This window comes from Macaca fascicularis, chromosome 1 (genome assembly GCF_037993035.2).
Source record: "Macaca fascicularis isolate 582-1 chromosome 1, T2T-MFA8v1.1".
NCBI classification, from domain to species: Eukaryota; Metazoa; Chordata; class Mammalia; order Primates; family Cercopithecidae; genus Macaca; species Macaca fascicularis.
Genome location: NC_088375.1, coordinates 106,988,295 through 107,009,957, shown reverse-complemented (window position 1 = coordinate 107,009,957; position 21,663 = coordinate 106,988,295). Strand labels below are relative to the sequence as shown.

The following is a 21,663-nucleotide window of genomic DNA, read 5'->3' as shown; positions in this document are numbered from 1 at the left end:
TTGGAGGGACTGGTTCTTTATTTCAAAAAGACACTTGTCAATATTCAGTATCAAAACAGTTGCACTATTGATTTCTCTTTCTCCCAATCGGCCCCAAGGAGACCACATCAAAGGAGAGTAACATTTTAAGCCAATAAGCTGCAGGATGTACACCTAAACAGACCTCCTAGAAACCTTACCAGAAAATGGGGACTGGGTAGGGAAAGAAATTTTAAAAGATCAACAAACTGCCAGCCCACAGACTGCAGAGGCTGTCACAGCCAGATGGGGTGGCCAGGGTGCCACAAACCCAAAGAAGCAAAGTTTCAAAATAATATAAAAGTTAAAAAATTTTGTACATAAGCTATTCAAGATTTCTCCAGCACTGACTGATACAAAGCACAATGAGATGGCACTTCTAGAGACAGCAGCTTCAAACCCAGAAAAGGGTAATGAGATGAGTTTCACATGGCTAAATCAGTGGCAAAAACACAATCTTCTTTCTTTCTTTCAAGGAGGCAGGAAAGCAATTAAGTGGTCACCTCAACGTAAGGGGGACATGATCCTTTCTGTTAAGCAGTTGGGAGGGGTAGAGATGGGACAAAATTTTGGTCTCAGAGGTCTTACCATCTTAATTTGGTCACTTCTAATGAAAAAAATAAAAATAGAAATAACATTATCCAAAGATATCTTAAAGCTGAAAACTTGAACAGCACATTTTTTGTTTTTGTTGTTTGGCTAACTCCTCCTGGAATCACCTTTCTGGTTTAGCTAGTACTTTGTACAGAGCAATGAGGTTTCCCATAGTGGAGTCTCCCTGGGCTCTGTTTGGCTCTCAGTAAGGCAGGCCTATACCTTTTCCTCTCCTCTATGGAGAAGGGAATATGCACTAAGGTGAAAAGTCACCTTCCAAAAGTGAGAAAGGGATTCGATTGCTGCTTCAGGGCTGTGGAATTATTTGGAATGTTTTACAAATGTTTGCTACAAAATAACAAAAAGGTAATTACAAAATGTGTACATCACAACATGCTTTTTAAAGACATTATGCATTGTGCTCACATTCCCTTAAATGTTGTTTCCAAAGGTGCTCAGCCTCTAGCCCAGCTGGAATGTCCGGGTAGAGGCAGAGACAGTTTGGCGAAAAAGACACAGGGAAGGAGGGGGCGGCGAAAGGAGAAAGCAGCCTTCCAGTTAAAGATCAGCCCTCAGTTAAAGGTCAGCTTCCGGCAGGCTGGCCTCAGGCGGAGTCTGGGTCAGAGGGAGGAGCAGCAGCAGGGTGGGACCGGGGCGTTCTACATCTCATTCAGGTCAAGCAGAGTCTGGTCCAGCATCCTTTGTGTACAGAGGTGCTCCTCTTTGGTGCATTTCAGTTTATCTAATGGGGGTAAAGAAAAGAAGTTACAAAAACTAGAAGTAAATTTCAAGGTCCACCTGCTCTTTGAGACTTGCTCCTGTTGCAGAAAAGCTGCGGACTAATAAGGCAGCTGCTTTCTCAGCCACAGAAGTGAGCTATTACATCATCCAGTTTTGTAGGGCCTTTGGCTTGCCTACTGAAGTTGTAGGTGTTGCTGCACTTCCTGGGTGAGGGAGTTAGGGCCCTTATCAGCCATTTCCTCTCCCTCCCACACCCAACCAACACTTTCAGCTTTCAGTCAATGAAAGAGCAAGCCTTAAGCATCAGCCATCCACTTTTCCAGGTTTTGCCCACATAACAATACCCTCTTGAAATGGTTCACTGGAGTTTGAACATTGCAAACAACAGAAACATCAGAATCTCAGATTATAAAGAGCACAGGAAGATCCTCATGCACTACATGTTTTTTCGAAAAAGTAGAGGCCAAAGTAGTAACTGACGGGATAAATAAAAGGGCGCTCACAGTTAAGTCAAATAATCTCTAAAGAAAACAAAGCCAAGAATACTACTGAAACAAGTAGTTGTAAGCAAACCTTGAGATTGCTGCAGAGCTACTGAACAGAACTAGCTTGTGACAGTTACTTGAAATTAAACATAAAACCAGAAAAAGGAAGCAAAGGGGAAAATGTCAGGAAGAAAATCAGTAGCTGAACATTAAGGAGAATCTAATCTGTCTAGCAATCAAACCACTCTGAGTGCTCTAAAGAGGTGAGGAAAATACTCAAATCTTCAACTCAGAGAAGGTGATGGCAACACAGACCCATATTCATATCCCACAACTTTTCTTTCACTTCCCTTTTTTCCACCCAGTCAGAAGGACCCATCCCTGGGCCTGCAGATGAAGCAGTTACAACAACTTGTCAAGTCAGTCCTTTTATTGTTAGAAATATCCATGCAAGGGAACATATCCTACAGTCAGTGCACAAGTGAAAGAGCAGCAAATAAGGGTGGAAAACAAAATTCTCGAAAGTTTTCTCACTATAATATCTCAGGCCCCTCCCTTCTTCACCCATAATCTCTTCTAAAGGGACAAAAACTTCACAATGGTCAACTTTACAATGCTGTTGATTTCAACATTCTAACTGCCCCACTTAAAATGCAATTTGCTCAGGGCAAAATAATAACTTTTAAAAAGACAATCAGCTTTTTGTTGGGGTCCAGGTCAGTGGTGTGAGCTGTAAGCTCAGTTTAATGGGCATCAGTGAGCCCTGCCCATCAGTCACACAGATCATGCAGCGTTAGCTTCAGCTCATTAGAAAGCAGGCGGTTTCGCTCAAGTTGGCTGTAGAGACGCTCTGCAGCAGCAACGGAGAGGAGGGGAACACAAGAAAAGGAGAGGAAAAGAGGAGGAGAAAGAGAAAAAGGGAAAGTTAGTAGAGTACCAGAAGTAAATTATGAGTCTTTCAACTAGCTGGTATATATAACATGCATCTGTAAGGCAGGGTGGATGCAAGGAGGATTCAGATAGAGGGCAGTAAGAGTCAGTCAGTTGGTGGAAAGACCAACAGAGGAAATTCAGACTGACGAGTTGGTAGGACAACATTTTGAGGGAGAAAAAATACTTTCTTCACAATATTTATTCCCTGGGTTGAGAAACTGAAATAAGGGAAATGGCAAAGGAAGGAATATAGTTGGCTTTGAAGAAATGTGTTCACAATAATCAGGGTTTGAAAGGAACAGAAGTGAACAGCTGAACGTTTTTCTGTGAAAGCATTCAAAACAGCATTATAAATGGTAGACTGGGATAAATATCCCCACACTCATTCACTCCTATACTTTCTAATGCTTCTTGTTACAGATATTGTGAGATAGACCCATTTCAGAGGACTAGTCAATAAATATTCAATTTCTTCTTCTTCTTTAAAAGAACCCCAAACCTGTCAGAGTCAACAAATAGTGTGCCTAGTCCCAGGGAAGGCAAATTACTGGTATAAGTTAATCAAGACTATCCTGTTGTTTTTCAGCCTCCCTTGCAGCTAGGGGTGATCATATGATCCAGTTTTAACCAATAAGATGTAGAAAGATAGTCTGCTGGGGGCTTCTGGGAAAACTTTAGCTTTCCCTCTTGCCTTCAACATGGATGTGATGACTAGAGTTGCATATTTCAATCTTAAGAGAAAAGACCAAGAGAATCACAGAAAGCCCAGCTACAACAGGCCACAGTTGCTCATGGCTAGATATATGTGATTAAAAAACAAATCCCGTATTTATTTAAGCTACTAGTAAGTTGTTTCCTTTTTTCACAAAGTCAGGCTAAAGGACAATTTAGCAAGCATTCCTGATACAAACAGATAAGTGCTCAAATCTAATGAGTTTATCTGGATTTTCTATTTGAAGCACACTTTAAAGAGATAGTGGGATATGGAAGATTCAAATCCATCTGACCAGCACAGGGATAATACAAGTTTGGGGACAGGAAAACCAAACTCTTCCTGGTATACTCCTAGCATCAACCTCTGAAATTCATAATTAAGTTTCTCCCTACATTTTACAGCCCGTTTCAAAACAGTCTCAGGACTTTGATAGGAAAAAGATACTTTTCTGTCCTAAAATCATCTGCATATGTGAGCATTGCTCAGGCACCCTGCCTTCTGGGCTGAGGCTTTCCCCAGATTGACCAGGAAGCTAGAGACCAGTATGGTACCAGTAATACTTGCCACTTTATGTACACTATCAAAACAGAAAGCATACATGTATAAAAAGCCTGGGAGAGAATGACTAAAAATAACAGCTGTATTAAAGAGCAGAATCAGGGTGAACCTTTAAAAGTTGCACTTCCCATTAAACCAATGGTTCTCAATAGGAGTGGTATTGTGTACTCTTCTCTCTGAGGGGAGATTTTGAGTATGTGTGGGAGGTTTTGATATCACAATGACTAGAAGGCCCATACAGGTATCTGTTGGGCAGGGGACAGCAATACACAGGATTGTTCTGTACATCAACAGAACTGTCCTACTCTAAATGACAAACGTTCACCATTGAGAAACACTATACAGGCTGAGAACCCAAATCTGAAAGTCCAAAATCCAAAATGCTCCAAAATCTGAAACTTTTGAATGCCAACATGATGCTCAAAGAAAATGCTCATTGGAGTATTCTGGATTTTACATACACATATGGGTGTGTGTGTGTGTGTGTGTGTATATATATATATATATTAGAGACAGGGTCTTTGTGGTGACTCTTCATAGACCTAATCATAGTGCACAACAGCCCTGAACTCCTAGGGCTCAAGCACACCCCCTGCTTCAGTCTCCTGAGTAGCAGGAACTATAGGTGTGCATCACCATGCCTGGTATAAATTTCTGGTTTTCGAATTTAGGATGCTCAACTGGTAAGTATAATACAAATATTAAAAAAAAAAAAAAAGCAAAAATCTGAAACACTTCTGGCCCCAAGCATTTTGAATAAGGGATACTCAAAACTGTATTTTTTTTTTTTTTTTTTTTTTTTTTTTGAGACGGAGTCTCGCTCTGTCACCCAGGCTGGAGTGCTGTGGCCGGATCTCGGCTCACTGCAAGCTCCGCCTCGCGGGTTCCCGCCATTCTCCTTCCTCAGCCTCCCGAGTAGCCGGGACTAAAGGCGCCCGCCACCTCGCCCGGCTAGTTTTTTGTATTTTTTAGTAGACACGGGGTTTCTACCGTGTTAGCCAGGATGGTCTCGATCTCCTGACCTCGTGATCCGCCCGTCTCAGCCTCCCAAAGTGCTGGGATTACAGGCTTGAGCCACCGCGCCCGGCCTCAAAACTGTATTAACAGTGTATAAGCTTCATGAGGCCTGGGATTGGACCAGTCTTATTCACTGGGGCATCCTTGTCAAAATAACAGGTGTTGAAATTTGTGAACTAATCTCTCAAACTTCCTGTGATGTTACATTACATAAAAATCTCATGAACAGCCTGAACTTAGATAATACCTATAACCAAGTTAGTTTGTGTGATTCTCACTTGGGAAAGAAGGATGTTATCAGGATCTTTTTTTTTTTTTTTTTTTTTGAGACGGAGTTTCACTCTTGTTGCCCAGGTTGGAGTGCAAAGGTGCGATTTTGGCTCACTGCAACCTCCGCCTCCCAGGTTCAAGCAATTCTCCTGTCTCAGCCTCCTGAGCAGCTGGGATTACAGGTGCCTGCCACCACGCCCAGCTAATTTTTGTATTTTTTTTTAAGTAGAGATGGGGTGTCACCATGTTGGCCAGGCTGGTCTTGAATTCCTGACCTCAGGTGATCTGCTCACCTCCCAAAGTGCTGGGATTACAGGCATGAGCCACCGCACTCAGCAGTGTTATCAGGATCTTTATCCCTCAAAGCAGCCTGGTCAATGAGAGTTCTGTTCTATTTAGGGAAGAAATAAAGAGACAGAGAAGGAGTGGGAGCATTTTATTGCCTGACTAAATCCCAGAACACAGAGTTCCCCAGGAATTGCCTGAGGTCAGAAAGACAAATGCAGCTGTTCTCTCACTTTGAACTTAGCTTCTAACTCTGCTATCTCTAGTTATTAAAAATTAAGATCAGTACTAGCTCCTTAGTTAAAGTTGCTATACCTAATTAAGAAACAGCCCCCTGGCTGGGCGCAGTGGCTCAAGTCTGTAATCCCAGCACTTTGGGAGGCCGAGGCGGGTGCATCACGAGGTCAGGAGTTCGAGATCAGCCTGACTAACATGGTGAAACCTAGTCTCTACTAAAAACAGAAATTAGCCGGGCATGGTGGCGCACGCCTGTAATCCCAGCTATTCAGGAGGCTGAGGCAGGAGAATCACTTAAACCCGGCAGGTAGAGCTTACAGTAAGCCGAGATCATGCTACTGGGCAACAGAGCGAGACTCCGTCTCAAAAAAAACAAAAAAAGGCCGGGCATCGTGGCTCACGCCTGTAATCCCAGCACTTTGGGAGGCTGAGGCGGGCAGATCATTTGAGGTCAGGAGTTCAAGACCAGCCTGGCCAACACGTGAAACCCCGTCTCTACAAAAATATAAAAATTAGACAGGCATGCTGGCACGTGCCTGTAATCCCAGCTACTTGGGAGGCTGAGGCAGGAGAATTGCTTGAACCTGGGAGGTAGAAGTTGCAGTGAGCCGAGATTATGCCACGGCACTCCAGCCTGGGTGACAGAGCGAGATTCCGTCTCAAGAAAACAAACAAACAAACAAACAAAAACCCATGGAGCTGGATAGTATTCAACCAATGCCACACTGAAAGGAAGAGCTTTGGTTGGGGCTAAGATAAAGCTGCCCAACAGAATAGGTCAGTTGCACCTATCAGATAACATGGGGTTACCACACCTTATTCCTCATCTCAATGATGGTAACAAGCAAGGGCAAAATGGGCCTGTGGTTCTTAGAAATTAAGAGGAGGGGTAACATTAAGGGGACAAATGTTTTACTCTGATGCTTGACTTCACCCCAATACTAGTCCAGGCTCAAGTAACACAGGATGGCTTCTGCAAGGATATTAAGACTTAAACAAAGGAATGAATTTAGCATTAGCACTAACTACATAGTACTTCATTGTTCACTTTGCTACCCCAGCTTGTGGGTCTCTATCCTTGCTCACACTAGTCATACCACAGGGAAAACAGGAGATACCATAGATCAGAGATCTTACTTTTCTCCCATTCTCTCTTATTTCCTCCTTCTTTTTTTTTTCTCCTGCCTCAGCCTCTCGAGTAGTTGGGACTACAGGCACGCGCCACCACACCCAGCTAATTTTTGTATTTTTAGTAGAGACGGGTTTTCACCATATTGGCCAGGATGGTTTTGATCTCCTGACCTTGTGATCTGCCCGCCTCAGCCTCCCAAAGTGTTGGGATTACAACGTGAGCCACCGCACCCGGTCTACTTCCTGCCTTTCTAAGAAGCCTTTCTTCATGTCAAAGCCAACTTCTTCTGCCCAGAATCTAAATATTTAGAAATGCGTTTTCCAACATAATAGCCACTAGCCACATGTAGCTAATTAAATTTAAATGAACTACAATGAAATACAATTAAATTTTAGCCCCTCAGCCACACTAGCCACGTTTTGAGTGCCACATGTGGCTAATGTACTAGACATCATTACCAAAAGTTCTGCTGGAAAACTCTGCTCTATATTGCCTATATAATCTTCTTCCTACCAATACACTCTTTTGCTCCTGAAAATGACTCCTCCTCTTGACTTCTTAACACTCAAAATGTACCCTCAAATTACTAAAGTATCAGTGAATGTCCCATTTTCAGTTATCTTCCTTCTCAGCCTCTCTGTTGAAGAACCACTAGAAACGATCCAACCCGGAACTTTTTAAAGAACTACTCATCCATCTTCTTTCCCTCCAATCAGTTCCATCTGGCTCCTCCTCTTACATAACATTTTCCTCATTGTTTAATTCTTTTTTTTATATTTGCAATTGTCCTTTATGGTTCTAATTTACCTCTATGGCATAAACTACCTGTACCCCATATGGATTCCCAACTCTCTTATGTCAGCCTCTCTGCCTCAAGCCCTAGAATTTTGTTTTTACCTAGATACCTGCCAGATTGTCAGCCGTATCTTCTTATCCTTCCCCCAGCTCCCCAAACCAGGACAACATGATCTCCTTACATCTTTAACCCTACCATTTTCCTACTCTCTTTTTTTGGGAGGTCTCATTCTGTCACCCAGGATGGAGTGCAGCAGTACGATCATAGCTCACTGCAGCCTCAGACTCCTGGGCTCAAAGGATTCTCTGGCTTCAGCCCTCCAGGTAGATAGGACTACAGGCACGCACCACCATGTTTGGCTAAGTTTTTACAATATTTTGTAGAGACAGGGTCTCACTTTGTTGCCAGGCTGGTCTCGAACTCCTGGACTCAAGGAATCTTCTCACCTCAGCCTCCCAAAATGCTGGGATTACAGGCATGAGCCTGCACCTGGCTCATTTTCCTACTCTAAAACCAGTCATCCTCACATCATGACTGTCTTTTCCTCCTCACATCAAGTGGCCAGGCCTTTCACAATGCCTGTCTTTATTTAGCGCAATCTCTCCTGCCACTACTGTAGCTCAGACCCTGATTATTCTCTCCTAGAAAACTGAATTAACCTAACCCAATTTTTTCCAAAGTGTGGTACATTCACTGCTATAGTTACTTTAATGTGATTAGGAAAAAACACTAACATATCAAACCTTTGATTTTAAAATAGAATTGTGTCAAGTAAGAATAAAATGCCGGGCGCGGTGGCTCAAGCCTGTAATCCCAGCACTTTGGGAGGCCGAGACGGGCAGATCACGAGGTCAGGAGATCGAGACCATCCTGGCTAACACGGTGAAACCCCACGTCTACTAAAAAAAAAAAAAAAAAAAAAAAACCAGCCGGGTGAGGTGGCAGGCGCCTGTACTCCCAGCTACTCGGGAGGCTGAGGCAGGAGAATGCCATGAACCCGGGAGGCGGAGCTTGCAGTGAGCCGAGATCGCGCCACTGCACTCCAGCCTGGGAGACAGAGCGAGACTCCGTCTCAAAAAAAAAAGAATAAAATAAATTTGGAAATGAGTAGATCTGATCTACTCAATGTAGGCAGCAGTGGATATGGAAAAAGCCATCAAAAATGGTAACATTAATGGCTGAAATGTGGGAAACACAATGTTAGTGAATCACTTTGCTAATCTGCAAATTCGTTACCAAATTAACTCTACTTATATGCTATTCGGATCACAGCATATTCCTGTTCAAACTCTCCAGTGGCATCCCCATTACCTCCCAAGTAAAATAACTCCTCAGCCTGATTTTAACACACAACCCTGTCCCCTACTCTGTCTACATCTAACTTTATAGCTATTGTGGCCTTCTCATCTCTATCAATGCCTTTATTATTTTGTTTCTCTTTAAATGGAATGCTCAGGCCAGGTGCAGTGGCTCATGCCTGTAATCCCAACACTTTGGGAGGCTGAGGCGGGCAGATCACTTGAGGTCAGGAGTTCGCAACCAGCCTGGCCAACATGCTGAAACCCCATCCTTACTAAAAATACAAAAATCAGCTGGGCATGGTGGCCGGTACCTGTAATCACAGCTACTCGGGAAGCTGAGGCAGGAGAATCGCTTGAACTCAGGAGGCGGAGGTTGCAGTGAGCCAAGATCTCACCACTGCACTCCATCCAGCCTGGGAGACAGAGCGAGACTCCATCTTAAAAAGAGAAACATAAATAAATAAATAAATGGAATGCTCAATATTCACTATCACATGACCCAATTCTGCTTATCAAAAATCCACTTTTGGAACCCAATAAAAATGAATATGCAAGTTTAACATGTTGGTCGGGCGCAGTGGCTCACGCCTGTAATTCCAGCACTTTGGGAGGCTGAAGTGGGTGGATCACTTGAGGTCAGGAGTTTGAGACCAGCCTGGCCAACATGGTGAAACCTCACCTCTACTAATAATACAAAAATTAGCTGGGTGTGGTGACAGGTGCTTATAATCCCAGCTACTCGGGAGGCTGAGGTGGGAGAACTGCTTGAACCCGGGAGGCAGAGGTTGCAGTGAGCTGAGATCATGCCACTGAACTCCAGCCTCGGTGACAAGACTCAAACTCCATCTCCAAAAACAAAACAAAACAAAAAAAAAAAAGTTTTAACATGTTTATGAAATACCTATTACATGCCTTCTTCCATGAGTTTTTCTAATTCATCCCCACTAGGATCAATCTCTTCCCCTCTACTCAACTCCCATAACACTATTATTTGTGGCACTCATAACACAGTATCTGTAGCTTTATGTATGTTCTCTCTCCTAGTAGATTCTAAGCAACTTGAGAGTAGGAATGGTGCCTCCATCTTTATTTCTGTCTCCATCTTAATATCCTATACCTAGAAGATACCAGGAAGTGTCAGCTGAATAAATGAAATCTGAACCTTAATCTCAAAGGCTATGCAGCAGTAAGAAATGGAATGCACAAAAAGAAACCTGAATTTGATATGAGACTTAAAGTTTTAGATTAAGGAAAACTTCCCTGCCTGATTATATCTGTTTAAAAGAAGAGCAAAAGTAATTTTAACAGATGGAATCTCGCTGTGTTGCCCAGGCTGGAGTACTACAGTGGCTATTTACAGGTGCAGTCCCACTACTGATCAGCACAGGAATTTTGACCTGCTCCATTTCTGACCTGGGCCAGTTCACCCCTTCTTAGGCAACCTTGTTGTTCTCCACTCCCAGGAGGTCACCATAGTGATGCCAAATGTAGTAAGGACACCTGACCTGCATAGCACACTACAGTGCAGAACTCCTGGGCTCAAGCAATCCTCCTGCCTCAGTCTCCCAAGTAGCTACAGGTACTACAGGCACATGCCATTGCACCCAGCTAAAAGAAAAGCAAATTTTAAATACATACCCTGCTGGGAAACTAAAGTACTAAGTGAACAACACTTAGGTGCTTGGATTAATATAATTCACTATACTATTTTTTTTTTTTTTTTTTTTGAGACGGAGTCTCGCTTTGTCGCCCAGGCTGGAGTGCAGTGGCCGGATCTCAGCTCACTGCAAGCTCCGCCTCCCGGGTTTACGCCATTCTCCTGCCTCAGCCTCCCGAGTAGCTGGGACTACAGGCGCCCACCACCTCGCCCGGCTAGTTTTTTGTATTTTTAGTAGAGACGGGGTTTCACCATATTAGCCAGGATGGTCTCGATCTCCTGACCTCGTGATCCGCCCGTCTCGGCCTCCCAAAGTGCTGGGATTACAGGCTTGAGCCACCGCGCCCGGCCAATTCACTATACTATTAAGAAATCTCTGCTGTGTAAATTGGAATGGGAATTCCTTTTTTTTGAGATGGAGTCTCACTCTGTCGCCCAGGCTGGAATGCAGTGGCACGATCTTAGCTCACTGCAACCTCCCCTCCCAGGTGCAAGCGATTCTACTACCTCAGCCTCCGGAGTAGCTGGAATTACAGGCACTCACCACCAAACCCAGATAATTTTTGTATTTTTAGTAGAGATGGGGTTTCACCATGTTGGCCAGGCTGGTCTCGAACTCATGACCTCAGGTGATCCACCCGCCCCAGCCTCCCAAAGTGCTGAGATTACAGGCGCAAGCTACAGCGCCCAGCCTGTAATGGGAATTTCTAAAATGTTGATATTTAATTCCACAATATGAACCAAGGGAAATTTTACTAGCAGAAATTTATGTATGTAATAAATCATTGGCCTCATATGCACATTATTTGAAATATGCATGATTGGCCATTTTAGTTTTCCCAATAATAATTTATCACTTGTCTTATATCCCACTAGTCACACACTAGCAGACAAATGGTAGCAAGTCTCAAATATGTAAGAAAGGTTTAAAGAAGAAAAAGTAAAACTGTCGAGAATTCTATCCTTTGTGTATTCTTCTGTGACTGGGGTTGACATAATTAGTCAATCTTAGCAATAATATATTGGGTTCACTGGGTGTTCTGAGGATGCACCATTTGAACCACAAGTAAAAGGGTACAGAATGTGTATTGAGAGTCACCTCAATGGCTTCTCAATGACACCACACCAAAGGAGGAAGACCTGAAGAGAGAATGGAAACACTGCAGACAGGATGATTTAAGAACCTAGAAATAAGGAATTTAATCTTGTTCAGCTTGAGGCGTGTAACTAAAATTACTATCCTGAGGAACCTGTACTAAATCCATCACTCTGGTAGAATCAGATCAGCTGAGTTTAAATGTCAAGAAAAAATAGACACACACAAAAGTGGCTTTGATTATGTAAGTCAGAGGAGGGGGAGCCTACGATAGCTCTTCCCCACATCACACCCCCAAGGCTCCTTCTTAGGGACAGCAGCAGCTTTGTCAATGACACAAATGCAGGGTGGCATGAGGTTTCCAGCAGCTTAACATTTTAATCTGGGGTGGGGGTGGAAGAAAATACATAAGTTGCTTTGTGTCCCCCCATCCTAATGCCTTGGGGACCAGCCAGGCTGACCCAAATGGAATCCAGAGCGAGAGTGGGGCGTTGGGTTCCCCGAGGAGTAAAGGGGGCAGATCCAGAACAGAGCAGAAACGGTGATAATTATCTGCATGAAAAAGTAAGGATACTCTAGGTGAGAAGGACTAGCATCAATCTAGATAGCAAATTGGGAGAAAGGAAGAGGAAAAAAAGGAATAGGTGGCAGCAGGAATAATAAAAGACAGCCAGACACTTCAGCCTGAGAAATGTGGCTTCTTTTCAGGGTTAGTGGGAAAGATACAAAGAGGCAGATTAGCATCAAGGATCAGGGATCCACAGCAAACAGATGAAGTCCCAACAACTCGTTTTGGTGCTGTTTATCACTTGGCTTGCTTCTGGGACCCAGCTCAATTTTTAGGTGAATTTGGTATTTCCCATCTTGGGTAGTTCCCTGAACTTTAATATCGGGGAACCAATTAAACACACCCAGGAGGCCTGAATTTTATTTTAATGTGTCAGGGCCCAAGTCCCTGGCTCTGTGGGCCCTATTTCCTTAGTTGTATGGATTCTACCTCTAGCAGTATTCCTTCTGAGAAGACTAAATTTGAGAAGCAAATAGAAAAATCACAGCATAATGAAAAAACTATGAATACAAAACATAAAAATTACAAGTCAGTCAGGGTTCTCCTTCTGATCCAAGATTAATTGCCTCCAGAGCTTTTTTTTCTTAGACAGTCTCACTCTTTAACCCAGACTGGACTGCAGTGGCATCATCTCGGCTCACTGCAATCTCCATCTCCTGGTTTCAAGCGAGTCTCCTGCCTTAGCCTCCCGAGTAGCTGGGATTATAGACGTGCGCCACCATGCCGGCTAACTTTTTAAATATTTTTTAGTAGAGACAGGGTTTCGCCATGTTGGTCAGGCTGGTCTTGAACTCCTGGCCTCAAGTCATCCGCCCACCTCGGCCTCCCAAAGTGTTGGGATTACAGGTGTGAGCCACTATGCCCGGCCTTTAATGTTTTTTTTGTTTTTGTTTTTGTTTTTGTTTTTTGAGATGGGGTCTCATTCTGTTGCCCAGGCTGGAGTGCAGTGGCACGATCTTGGCTCACTACAACCTCTGCCTCCCAGGTTCAAGCAATTCTCCTGGCTCAGCCTCCTGAGTAGCTGGGATTACAGGCGCACTGCACCACGCCTGGCTAATTTTTATATTTTTAGTAGAGACGGGTTTTCACCATATTGGCCAGGATGGTCTCCAACTCCTGACCTTAAGTGATCCACCCGCCTGAGCCTCCCGAAGTGCTGGGATTACAGGCGTGAGCCACCACCCCCGGCCATGCCTCCAGAGCTTTTGCCAAACAAATAACCAGCACCAATGTTTCAAAGATAAGGGTGGAGATTATAGTTTCCAAAGGATAAAACCAAAGCACACCACTATGCATAGCTTGTGCCCCCATCCACCCACAAGCCAAGATCCCAGCCCCACTCTGCTGTCAGATAGTTACATAGAGGTCATGTCATTGAGGGCGTGGTCCAGTTCCTCGCTAATGGCTTTGTACTTCAGTTTCTGGGCATAGAGCTCATCTGGACAGGCACAGGAACCACAGGGAGGAATGAGGGGACAGAGTGAAAGGTTTCAGAAGCAGATGAAGAGAGGGAATCATTAGAAATTAGGAAAGTGTGACTGTGGGTCTAATACCACAGTTAGGAAAACATCTACTCTGGCAACCATGACTGGACATTTTCAGATCTACTCTCTCCCATGACCAACTGCCTTTCTTGATACTCCTAATCGACTGCAGCAAGGGCTGAGAACCTGGGCACAGTCATAACTAGAAATTCCTATTACCAAAAGCACTCAAGAGGATACCACTCCCATTCAGGTACCCAATTCCTAGCAGTGGAAACACTTAATTGAACAAAAATAACAAAGGGAGATAGCATACATCCATATTCAGACACTTCTCTACCTATAAAATGTGAGCCCTATTAGCGGCCCCTCTGCTTCACAGGTTGCCCCTGCAACTCTGCCAAGAGAGCATACCAAAGGAGCATACATCAGAGTTCTCAAAGCAAAGAGTACGTCCCCTTGTCAGCGTGGATGGCAGTTACCAACTTACAGGGACAGAAAGTATTTAGAAAGCTCCTGACAGTGGTCAGTGTTCAGATGTGGTTACTCCACAACTTCATTTCTTGGATAAATACCCCACAACTTGAGTGGTGAAAAGAACTGTGGAAAGTAGCCATGAAATGACCTGCACCTTGCCCTTCTGAAATCATGGCTTCCGTTTAAACCCACAGACTAAAGGTTTAAGACTACTAAATTGGAGATTAATGCAGCCATTATCATTCTCCTCAAAGGGAAGGGTACAAATTGCAGACTATTTGGTGAAGTCTTCTTAAAGGAAAAGATTACATTTGAAAAACCAATTCTAGGGTTTGACCCACTTTGCCTAGCTGTGGCATAGGACAGTGCACGTATTAATACATGCCAAGTCATACCAACTTCCTTTGGTATACAGAAGAAGAGATTAATAGTTAATGGGCAAGGTCTTCCTCTACATTTCTCTATTTCAATCCCTACTCAAGGTTCCATACCTTCCAAGTCATCAATTGTCTTTTCCAGCTTGGCTACCGATCTCTCAGCAAACTCAGCACGGGTCTCTGCCTGGGGGAAATATGAAATTAGTCAGAATCAGAGATGAAGACAAAGAAGAACAATCTCTATTTCTTCCACCTTCTACTTCTGGACCTTTCAGAACCCAAACCAGCCAGTCTAAGTCCACATTAATGTCTTATATACCTCTAAATGTTTTGGGTCCTGCCCTATAATCCCCTCAGCTCACCTCCTTGAGTTTATCAGTAAGAATCTTGATCTCTTCCTCATATTTGTCTTCTTTTTGAGAGTACTGTAAGATAAGTAGATTAAAAATTTCAGAGTAGAAATCAATCACACAAGCAATACCCACCTCCCTACACTTAACTCTTACATTGAATATCCTCTTGGACTAAATGTGCTGAATGGTCCAAGAGTAAGAGCAAGGCCTGGCTCTGGAAAACAGGTCCTTGAAATCCAGAAATCTGTCTTTAGAGCCATGAGATCCTCAGGTTAAAATTCTCCATGACTTTTTAAGATGGATCTAAGCTTTGATATTATTCAGATCAACCCAAGGAGGTGTTTTTCCTTTCCCCTGCTTAATGAGCAAGAGTAGTGGCACCCCAAGGTCACATGACTAAAACACACCCACATGATGGCAAAGTGAAGTCATCTGTCTTGATTGCTCATTAGGTCTCAGAGCTGATTCTGTCTGTTGCCCCCATCTGTCTGCCAGAAAGCCTGTTAGGGCCCCTGATTATTGCTTTTCAGCACAGCAGTATCAGCCTGAGGAGCACATGACTCCAGTAACCTGAGACCATGAAGTTATTTTAATTAAAGCAATCAAAGTGCACAGAAAGTAGCATTAAACCCAGAACCTGAATACATGGTAAGGAGGTAGGAAAAGGACACGCCTCACTGAATTATATATGGAATGGGTGTCTCCAGTCTTTCATCAAGGGCAGGGCTGGGCCCAGGCCCCAAAGCCTGTCACTTTCACAAACCAGCCCCTACCTTCTCCGCCTGAGCCTCAAGAGACTTGAGGTTGTTGGTGACATTCTTCAGCTCCTCCTCCAGCTCAGAACACTTACTGTGAATATTTTAAATACCACAGGAGAGGAAAAGGGAAAAGGAAGAGAATAAAAAAAGGGAGAGAGACACACAGACGTGAATTGAACCTATATGTAGAGAGAGTTGGAAGGCATACTGGGGAAGAGATGTTCCCAAGTAACCTGAGCAAGCATCAACCCTCCTCCCTCTACCATAGAACGTGTCAGGAGCTAGACCTTCCTGGGCTCAAAATGTTTGAATACTAATAAAGCACTTGAGAGAAATCCACTACCAGGAATGAGTCATAACTGCTACCTGGGGTGGAGGTGGGAACAAATGCCCAACCCAAACAGTCCCCCAAATCACCCAAAGGAAGGAGACCCTGCGGAGAGGCAGTAAAGCAACTAGGAAAGAAGAGATGAAAGATGCCAAGTAAGTGGAAAAGAATGGAGCATTCCATGAAGAGATGAGACAGCACTCAACAAAATCAAGTGGAGGGGAGGCAGCTGCAAAACAAAAACAAAACAAAACAAAACCACACCATATATATAACCTTGCTGTGGGTTTAATGGTTAGTACCTTTTCTTCAGCAGCACTCAGACACTTCAGGTTCTGGTCCATCAGTCTAATCTGCTCATCCATCTCTCGGCAACGGCTGTTAGTGATAGTCACGGGGATGGCACAAGCCAGGTTGTGGGGAGGGAGAACGGTCAAAAAGGAACACAGCAAGAAAACAAGCAGCAAAACGAAAAAAAAAAATTCAAAAAATGGGAAGAGAACACCACCATGGTCATGATATGTTATGTCTGGCAGACGGGAATGTAAGAGGGAAGCACAAATATATATGCATCAGCACTGACTTTGTTAATCAAGGCCGAGAAGGTACCAACAGGGGAGCAGTTAGTATCTACCCTTGCCCTAAAGTTCCCCAGCAGATTGGCAAAGTGGCAAAAACAGACACCAGATTTATTTTTTTTTAATTTTGTTTGTTTTAGGGACAGGGTCTCCCTGTGATGCCCAGGCTGGCCTCCAACTCCTGGGTTCAAGCAATCCTCCTGCCTTGGCATCCTAAGTAGCTGGGACTACAGGTGTGAGCCACCACACCCAGCCAGACACCAGATCTTAAATCAGGATAGCCACTTTGATGTCTTCCACCCCAGGTGGAAGGACCCAGTAGGATCTTCCAGTTAACTGTTCACCATGTATTAGTCCTTATTTGCTCTCAATTTGTAAAACCTACCAACAAAAAATAAGAAAGCCTCTTTTGTCACTTGTCACTAGTCAGGAGAATAAGGAAGTCTACAACCATTCTTGGGCCTAAAAAAGCACTATAGATGACTCCCATTTCCTAGGCCCTGTTTAACAAGGTTGAAGGAATGCTAATTTATTCATATTAGTGCCCAAGCCAAAGGGGAAGGGACAAATTGGTATGACAAGATTTGGGGAGCTAGATACTTACGACTCTGCCAGCTCAGCTCGTTCCTCTGTGCGTTCCAAGTCTCCTTCAATGATCACCAACTTACGAGCCACCTACAGGAAAAGATCCCAGTATAGCTTAGTGAAGCAAAGGAGCCATTTACCACATTATTCTTTGTAAAAGGCTGAGAGAGGGACTAACAGAAAGTCACTTACCTCTTCATACTTCCTATCTGCCTCTTCTGCAATGTGCTTAGCTTCTTTGAGTTGGATTTCCTGGAGTTCCATCTTTTCTTCATCTTTTAAGGCCCGGTTTTCAATAACCTTCATACCTCTGCCAGAAACAGGACAAAAGCAATACTGACACCCTGAGGAGTGTCGTCAGCTCCACTCCAAGGGTCTCAGAATTGTACTTTTAAAAGCCCATTCCTCTCTATCTGCCCTTCAAATGGAAATTCCATGTTACTACTCCCACACCTTAGTTTAATTATTTCATTTAAAATGTTTTGTTATGGTTGGGTGCGGTGGCTCACGCCTGTAATCCCAGTACTTTGGGAGGCCAAGGTGGGCAGATCACCTGAGGTCAGGAGTTCAAGACCAGCCTGACCAACATGGTGGTGCATGCCTGTAATCCTAGCTACTTGGGAGGCTCAGGCAGGAGAATCACTTGAATCTGAGAGGTGGAGGTTGCGGTGAGCCGAGAGCCAGCCATTGCACTCCAGCCTGGGCAATAAGAGTGAAACTCAAAAAAAAAAAAAAAAAAAAACTTATTGTTATAAAGATAATACATCTTAGCCAGGCGCGGTGGCTCATGCCTGTAATCCCAGTACTTTGACAGGTCAAGGCAGGTGGATCACTTGAGGTCAGGAGTTTGAGACAAGCCTGGCCAACATGGTGAAACCCTGTCCCTACTAAAAATACAAAAAGTAGCCGGGCATGGTGGCAAGCACCTGTAATCCCACCTACTGAGGCAAGAGAATCATTTGAACCCAGGAGGCAGAGGTTGCAGTGAGCCAAGATCACACTGCTGGACTCCAGCCTGGGCAACAGAGTGAGACTCCATCTCCCCCAATGCCCAGAAAAAAACTTAGTAAGAAATTAAATATTAAAATATTAAAAAAATATAGGGATATATGCAGTTGGGCGCGGTGGCTCACGCCTGTAATCCCAGCACTTTGGGAGGCTGAAGCCGGCAGATCACCTGAGGTCAGGAGTTTGAGACCAGCCTGATCAACATGGCAAAACCCCGTCTCTACTAGAAATACAAAAATTAGTCAGGTGTGGTGGCAGGCACCTATAATCCCAGCTACTTGGGGGAAGCTGAGGCATGAGAAGTGCTTGAACCCAGGAGGTGGAGGTTGCAGTGAGCCGAGATTATGCCACTGCACTCCAGCTTGGGGGACAGAGTAAAACTCTGTCTCAAAAACCTAAATAAATATTATTTAAAAAAATATATATATATATATACATATATATATATATATATATATATATATATACACACACACAAAAAAAAATCCCATCCCAGCTTCCCCAAAGTAATCATATACTACACGGTTCTGCAACTTTCCATACTCTTTTTTTTTTTTCCTGGTATTTAGCATGCAGCTATCCTCACTTCTTTTTTTTTTTGAGGGAAAAAAAAAAAAAGGGAGGCTCACTGCAACCTCCGCCTCTTGGGTTCTAGTGTTTCTTGTGCCTCAGCCTCCTGAGTAGCTGGGATTACAGGCGCGCCCCCACCGTGCCCAGCTAATTTTTGTACTTTTAGTAAAGACTGGATTTTGCTGTGTTGGCCGGGGTGGTCCTGAACTCCTGGCCTCAAGTGATCGTCCACCTCAGCCTCCCAAAGCGGTGGGATTACAGGTGTGAGCCACTGTACCCGAGCCCTCACTTTCTATAATTTGCACACTACTCTAATAGTATACACATAGATGCGTCTTTCATTTTCACAGCTGCACAGTAGTAACGTACCCTTTGCAGGGCACTATTTATTCTGAAAACCCTGAGTTGTCACGCACCTCTGTTCTAGTTTAACTCACATGTGGCAAGGAGACAACTGGCTATTTTCAAAAAGATGAGTTATGATTTGGTTCAAGGGCCATGGTTCTCAACCCTAGGAACACATTAAAATTAGCTGGGGAACTTTAAAAACATCAATGCCCAGACCCCTCTTGCAATTGATTCTAATGGAACTGGGATGAGATCTAAGAATCCACAGTTTTAAATTCCCCAGTGATTTCCCCCCTACCCCACCTAAGATTCTAATAATGCAACCAGGGTTGAGAAGGCTTACTAAAAACAGATTGCCAGGCCCCACATCCAAAGTTTCTCATTCAGTAGATCAGGATAGGAGCTGAGAATGTGAATTTTTACCAAGTTCCCAAGTATTGTCGATGCTGCTGGTCTGAGACCTTACTTAGAGAACCTCTGTTTTAGAGAAATTAATCTCACAAATAGAAATTTATGATCCAGAACGTGGAAGTCATACTGGTGATCCCATTTTAAGGATCATTGGGCCAATTTGTAGGGAAATACCAATTACAAAAGGGTCACAACATCTAAGTTACCCTTACTGTCTTCAAAGGAACAGAACATGCAGAATAGAAAGGAGATCCTGGGCCGGGCATGGTGGCTCACACCTGTAATCCCAGCACTTTGGGAGGCCGAGGCGGGAGGATCACGAGGTCAGGAGATTGAGACCATCCTGACTAACATCGTGAAACCCCGTCTCTACCAAAAATGCAAAAAATTAGCTGGGCGTGGCGGCGGGCGCCTGTAGTCCCAGCTACTTGGGAGGCTGAGGCAGGAGAATGGCGTGAACCCTGGAGGCGGAGCTTGCAGTGAGCCGAGATCGCGCCACTGCATTCCAGCCTGGGCGACAGAGCGAGACTCTGTCTCAAAAAAAAAAAAAAAAAAAAAAAGAAAGAAAGGAGATCCTGTATGATAGAGTTAGTATTTTATTTTTCTTGATTGATTGAGACAGGGTCTTGCTCTGTCACCCAGGAGTGCGGTGGCGCAATCACAGCTCACTGCAGCCCCAATTTCCTGGGCTCGAGCCACCCTCCTGCCTCAGCCTCCCAAAGTGCAAGGATTACAGGCGTGAGCCACCACATGCAGCCAGAACTGCTATTTGAAAAACAGTCTATAAGGAAATCTTGATCGGAACTATTATGAATGTCTTTTAAAATCCACACTCCATCAGGCTTCACTACACACCTCTCACTCTCATCAGCAGCTTTTTCTGCTTCTTCCAGTTTTTGCAGGGCAGTGGCCAGCCGCTCCTGAGCACGGTCCAGCTCCTCTTCAACCAGCTGGATCCTACGGTTCAAGGAGGCCACCTCAGCCTCAGCCTGCATTTGAAGGAAAGAATGGACAAGGGAAGCAGAGGCATGGTGAAAAGAAGTAACTACGACATTAAGATCGGGGTTGACTACCATGAAAAAGCCAGAGTCTCGCAGGGTAGAACTTGTCTTAGCTCAGCTGTTAAAAGATCTAGCAGACATAACTTTATATATATATATTTCCTCCCTTTCCCATCAACGAACTCCCATATGTTCCACAGGAAGAGTGGTTTAAAACTCAGTTCCTTGCCCAGCCCAGTGAGTTAGTACCACCCACTTCCTGGACTCAGTTCAAATTCCTAAACACACTGCAGTCAGAAAAGAAAGTCAATGAAGTGTTCCTTCTGCCTGAGTTCTGGCTCAGAGGCATATCTCATCCTTAGTAACCGTCTAAGTGTCTCATAAAGTAGAATAAATACATAAATAAATAAATAAATAAGCAAGGTTTCTTTTTTTTTTTTTTTTTTTTTTTTGAGACAGAGTCTCACTTAGTCGCCCAGGCTGGAGTGCAATGGCGCGATCTCGGCTCACTGCAAGCTCCGCCTCCCGGGTTCACGCCATTCTCCTGCCTCAGCCTCCCGAGTAGCTGGGACTACAGGCGCCTGCTGCCTCGCCCGGCTAATTTTTTGCATTTTTAGTAGAGACGGGGTTTCACCGTGTTAGCCAGGATGGTCTCGATCTCCTGACCTCGTGATCCGCCCGCCTCGGCCTCCCAAAGTGCTGGGATTACAGGCGTGAGCCACCGCGCCCGGCCTGCAAGGTTTCTTAAAGAGGGTATCCTGGCTGGGTGTAGTGGCTCACACCTGTAATCCCAGCACTTTGGGCAGCTGGGGCGGGTGGATCACGAGGTCTGGAGTTCAAGACCAGCCTGGTCAATACGGTGAAACCCCATTTCTAATTAAAAAAAAAATACAAAAATTAGCCAGGCTTGGTGGCGGGCACCTGTAGTCTCAGCTACTCGGGAGGCTAGGGCAGGAGAATCGCTTGAACCCGGGAGGTGGAG

General features: G+C 44.3%; 1 protein-coding gene across 31 annotated transcripts in view; it reads right to left on the bottom strand.

Moving 5' to 3' along the window:
- Nucleotides 1-21,663, bottom strand: part of TPM3 (tropomyosin 3) — a 37,188-nt gene continuing 15,525 nt past the window's right edge. For 2 of the 31 annotated variants that reach the window (XR_012414414.1, XR_012414432.1), the window contains 8 exons: nt 20,536-20,669; nt 17,536-17,653; nt 17,363-17,433; nt 15,868-16,558; nt 15,104-15,166; nt 14,856-14,925; nt 13,763-13,841; nt 1-1,354 (listed from right to left, as the gene is read on the bottom strand). Coding sequence is in view for 25 of the 31 variants with exons in the window: in XM_045362546.3 (XP_045218481.1) it covers nt 2,667-2,688; nt 13,763-13,841; nt 14,856-14,925; nt 15,104-15,166; nt 16,483-16,558; nt 17,363-17,433; nt 17,536-17,653; nt 20,536-20,669 (633 nt within the window). In the remaining 6 variants the exon portion in view is untranslated. Of the gene's footprint in view, nt 2,689-12,188; nt 12,388-13,762; nt 13,842-14,855; nt 14,926-15,103; nt 15,167-15,867; nt 16,559-17,362; nt 17,434-17,535; nt 17,654-20,535; nt 20,670-21,663 lie in introns of those variants that run through there. The other 29 variants (XM_045362546.3, XM_045362608.3, XM_015451534.3 and 26 more) reach the window with 16 other exon arrangements.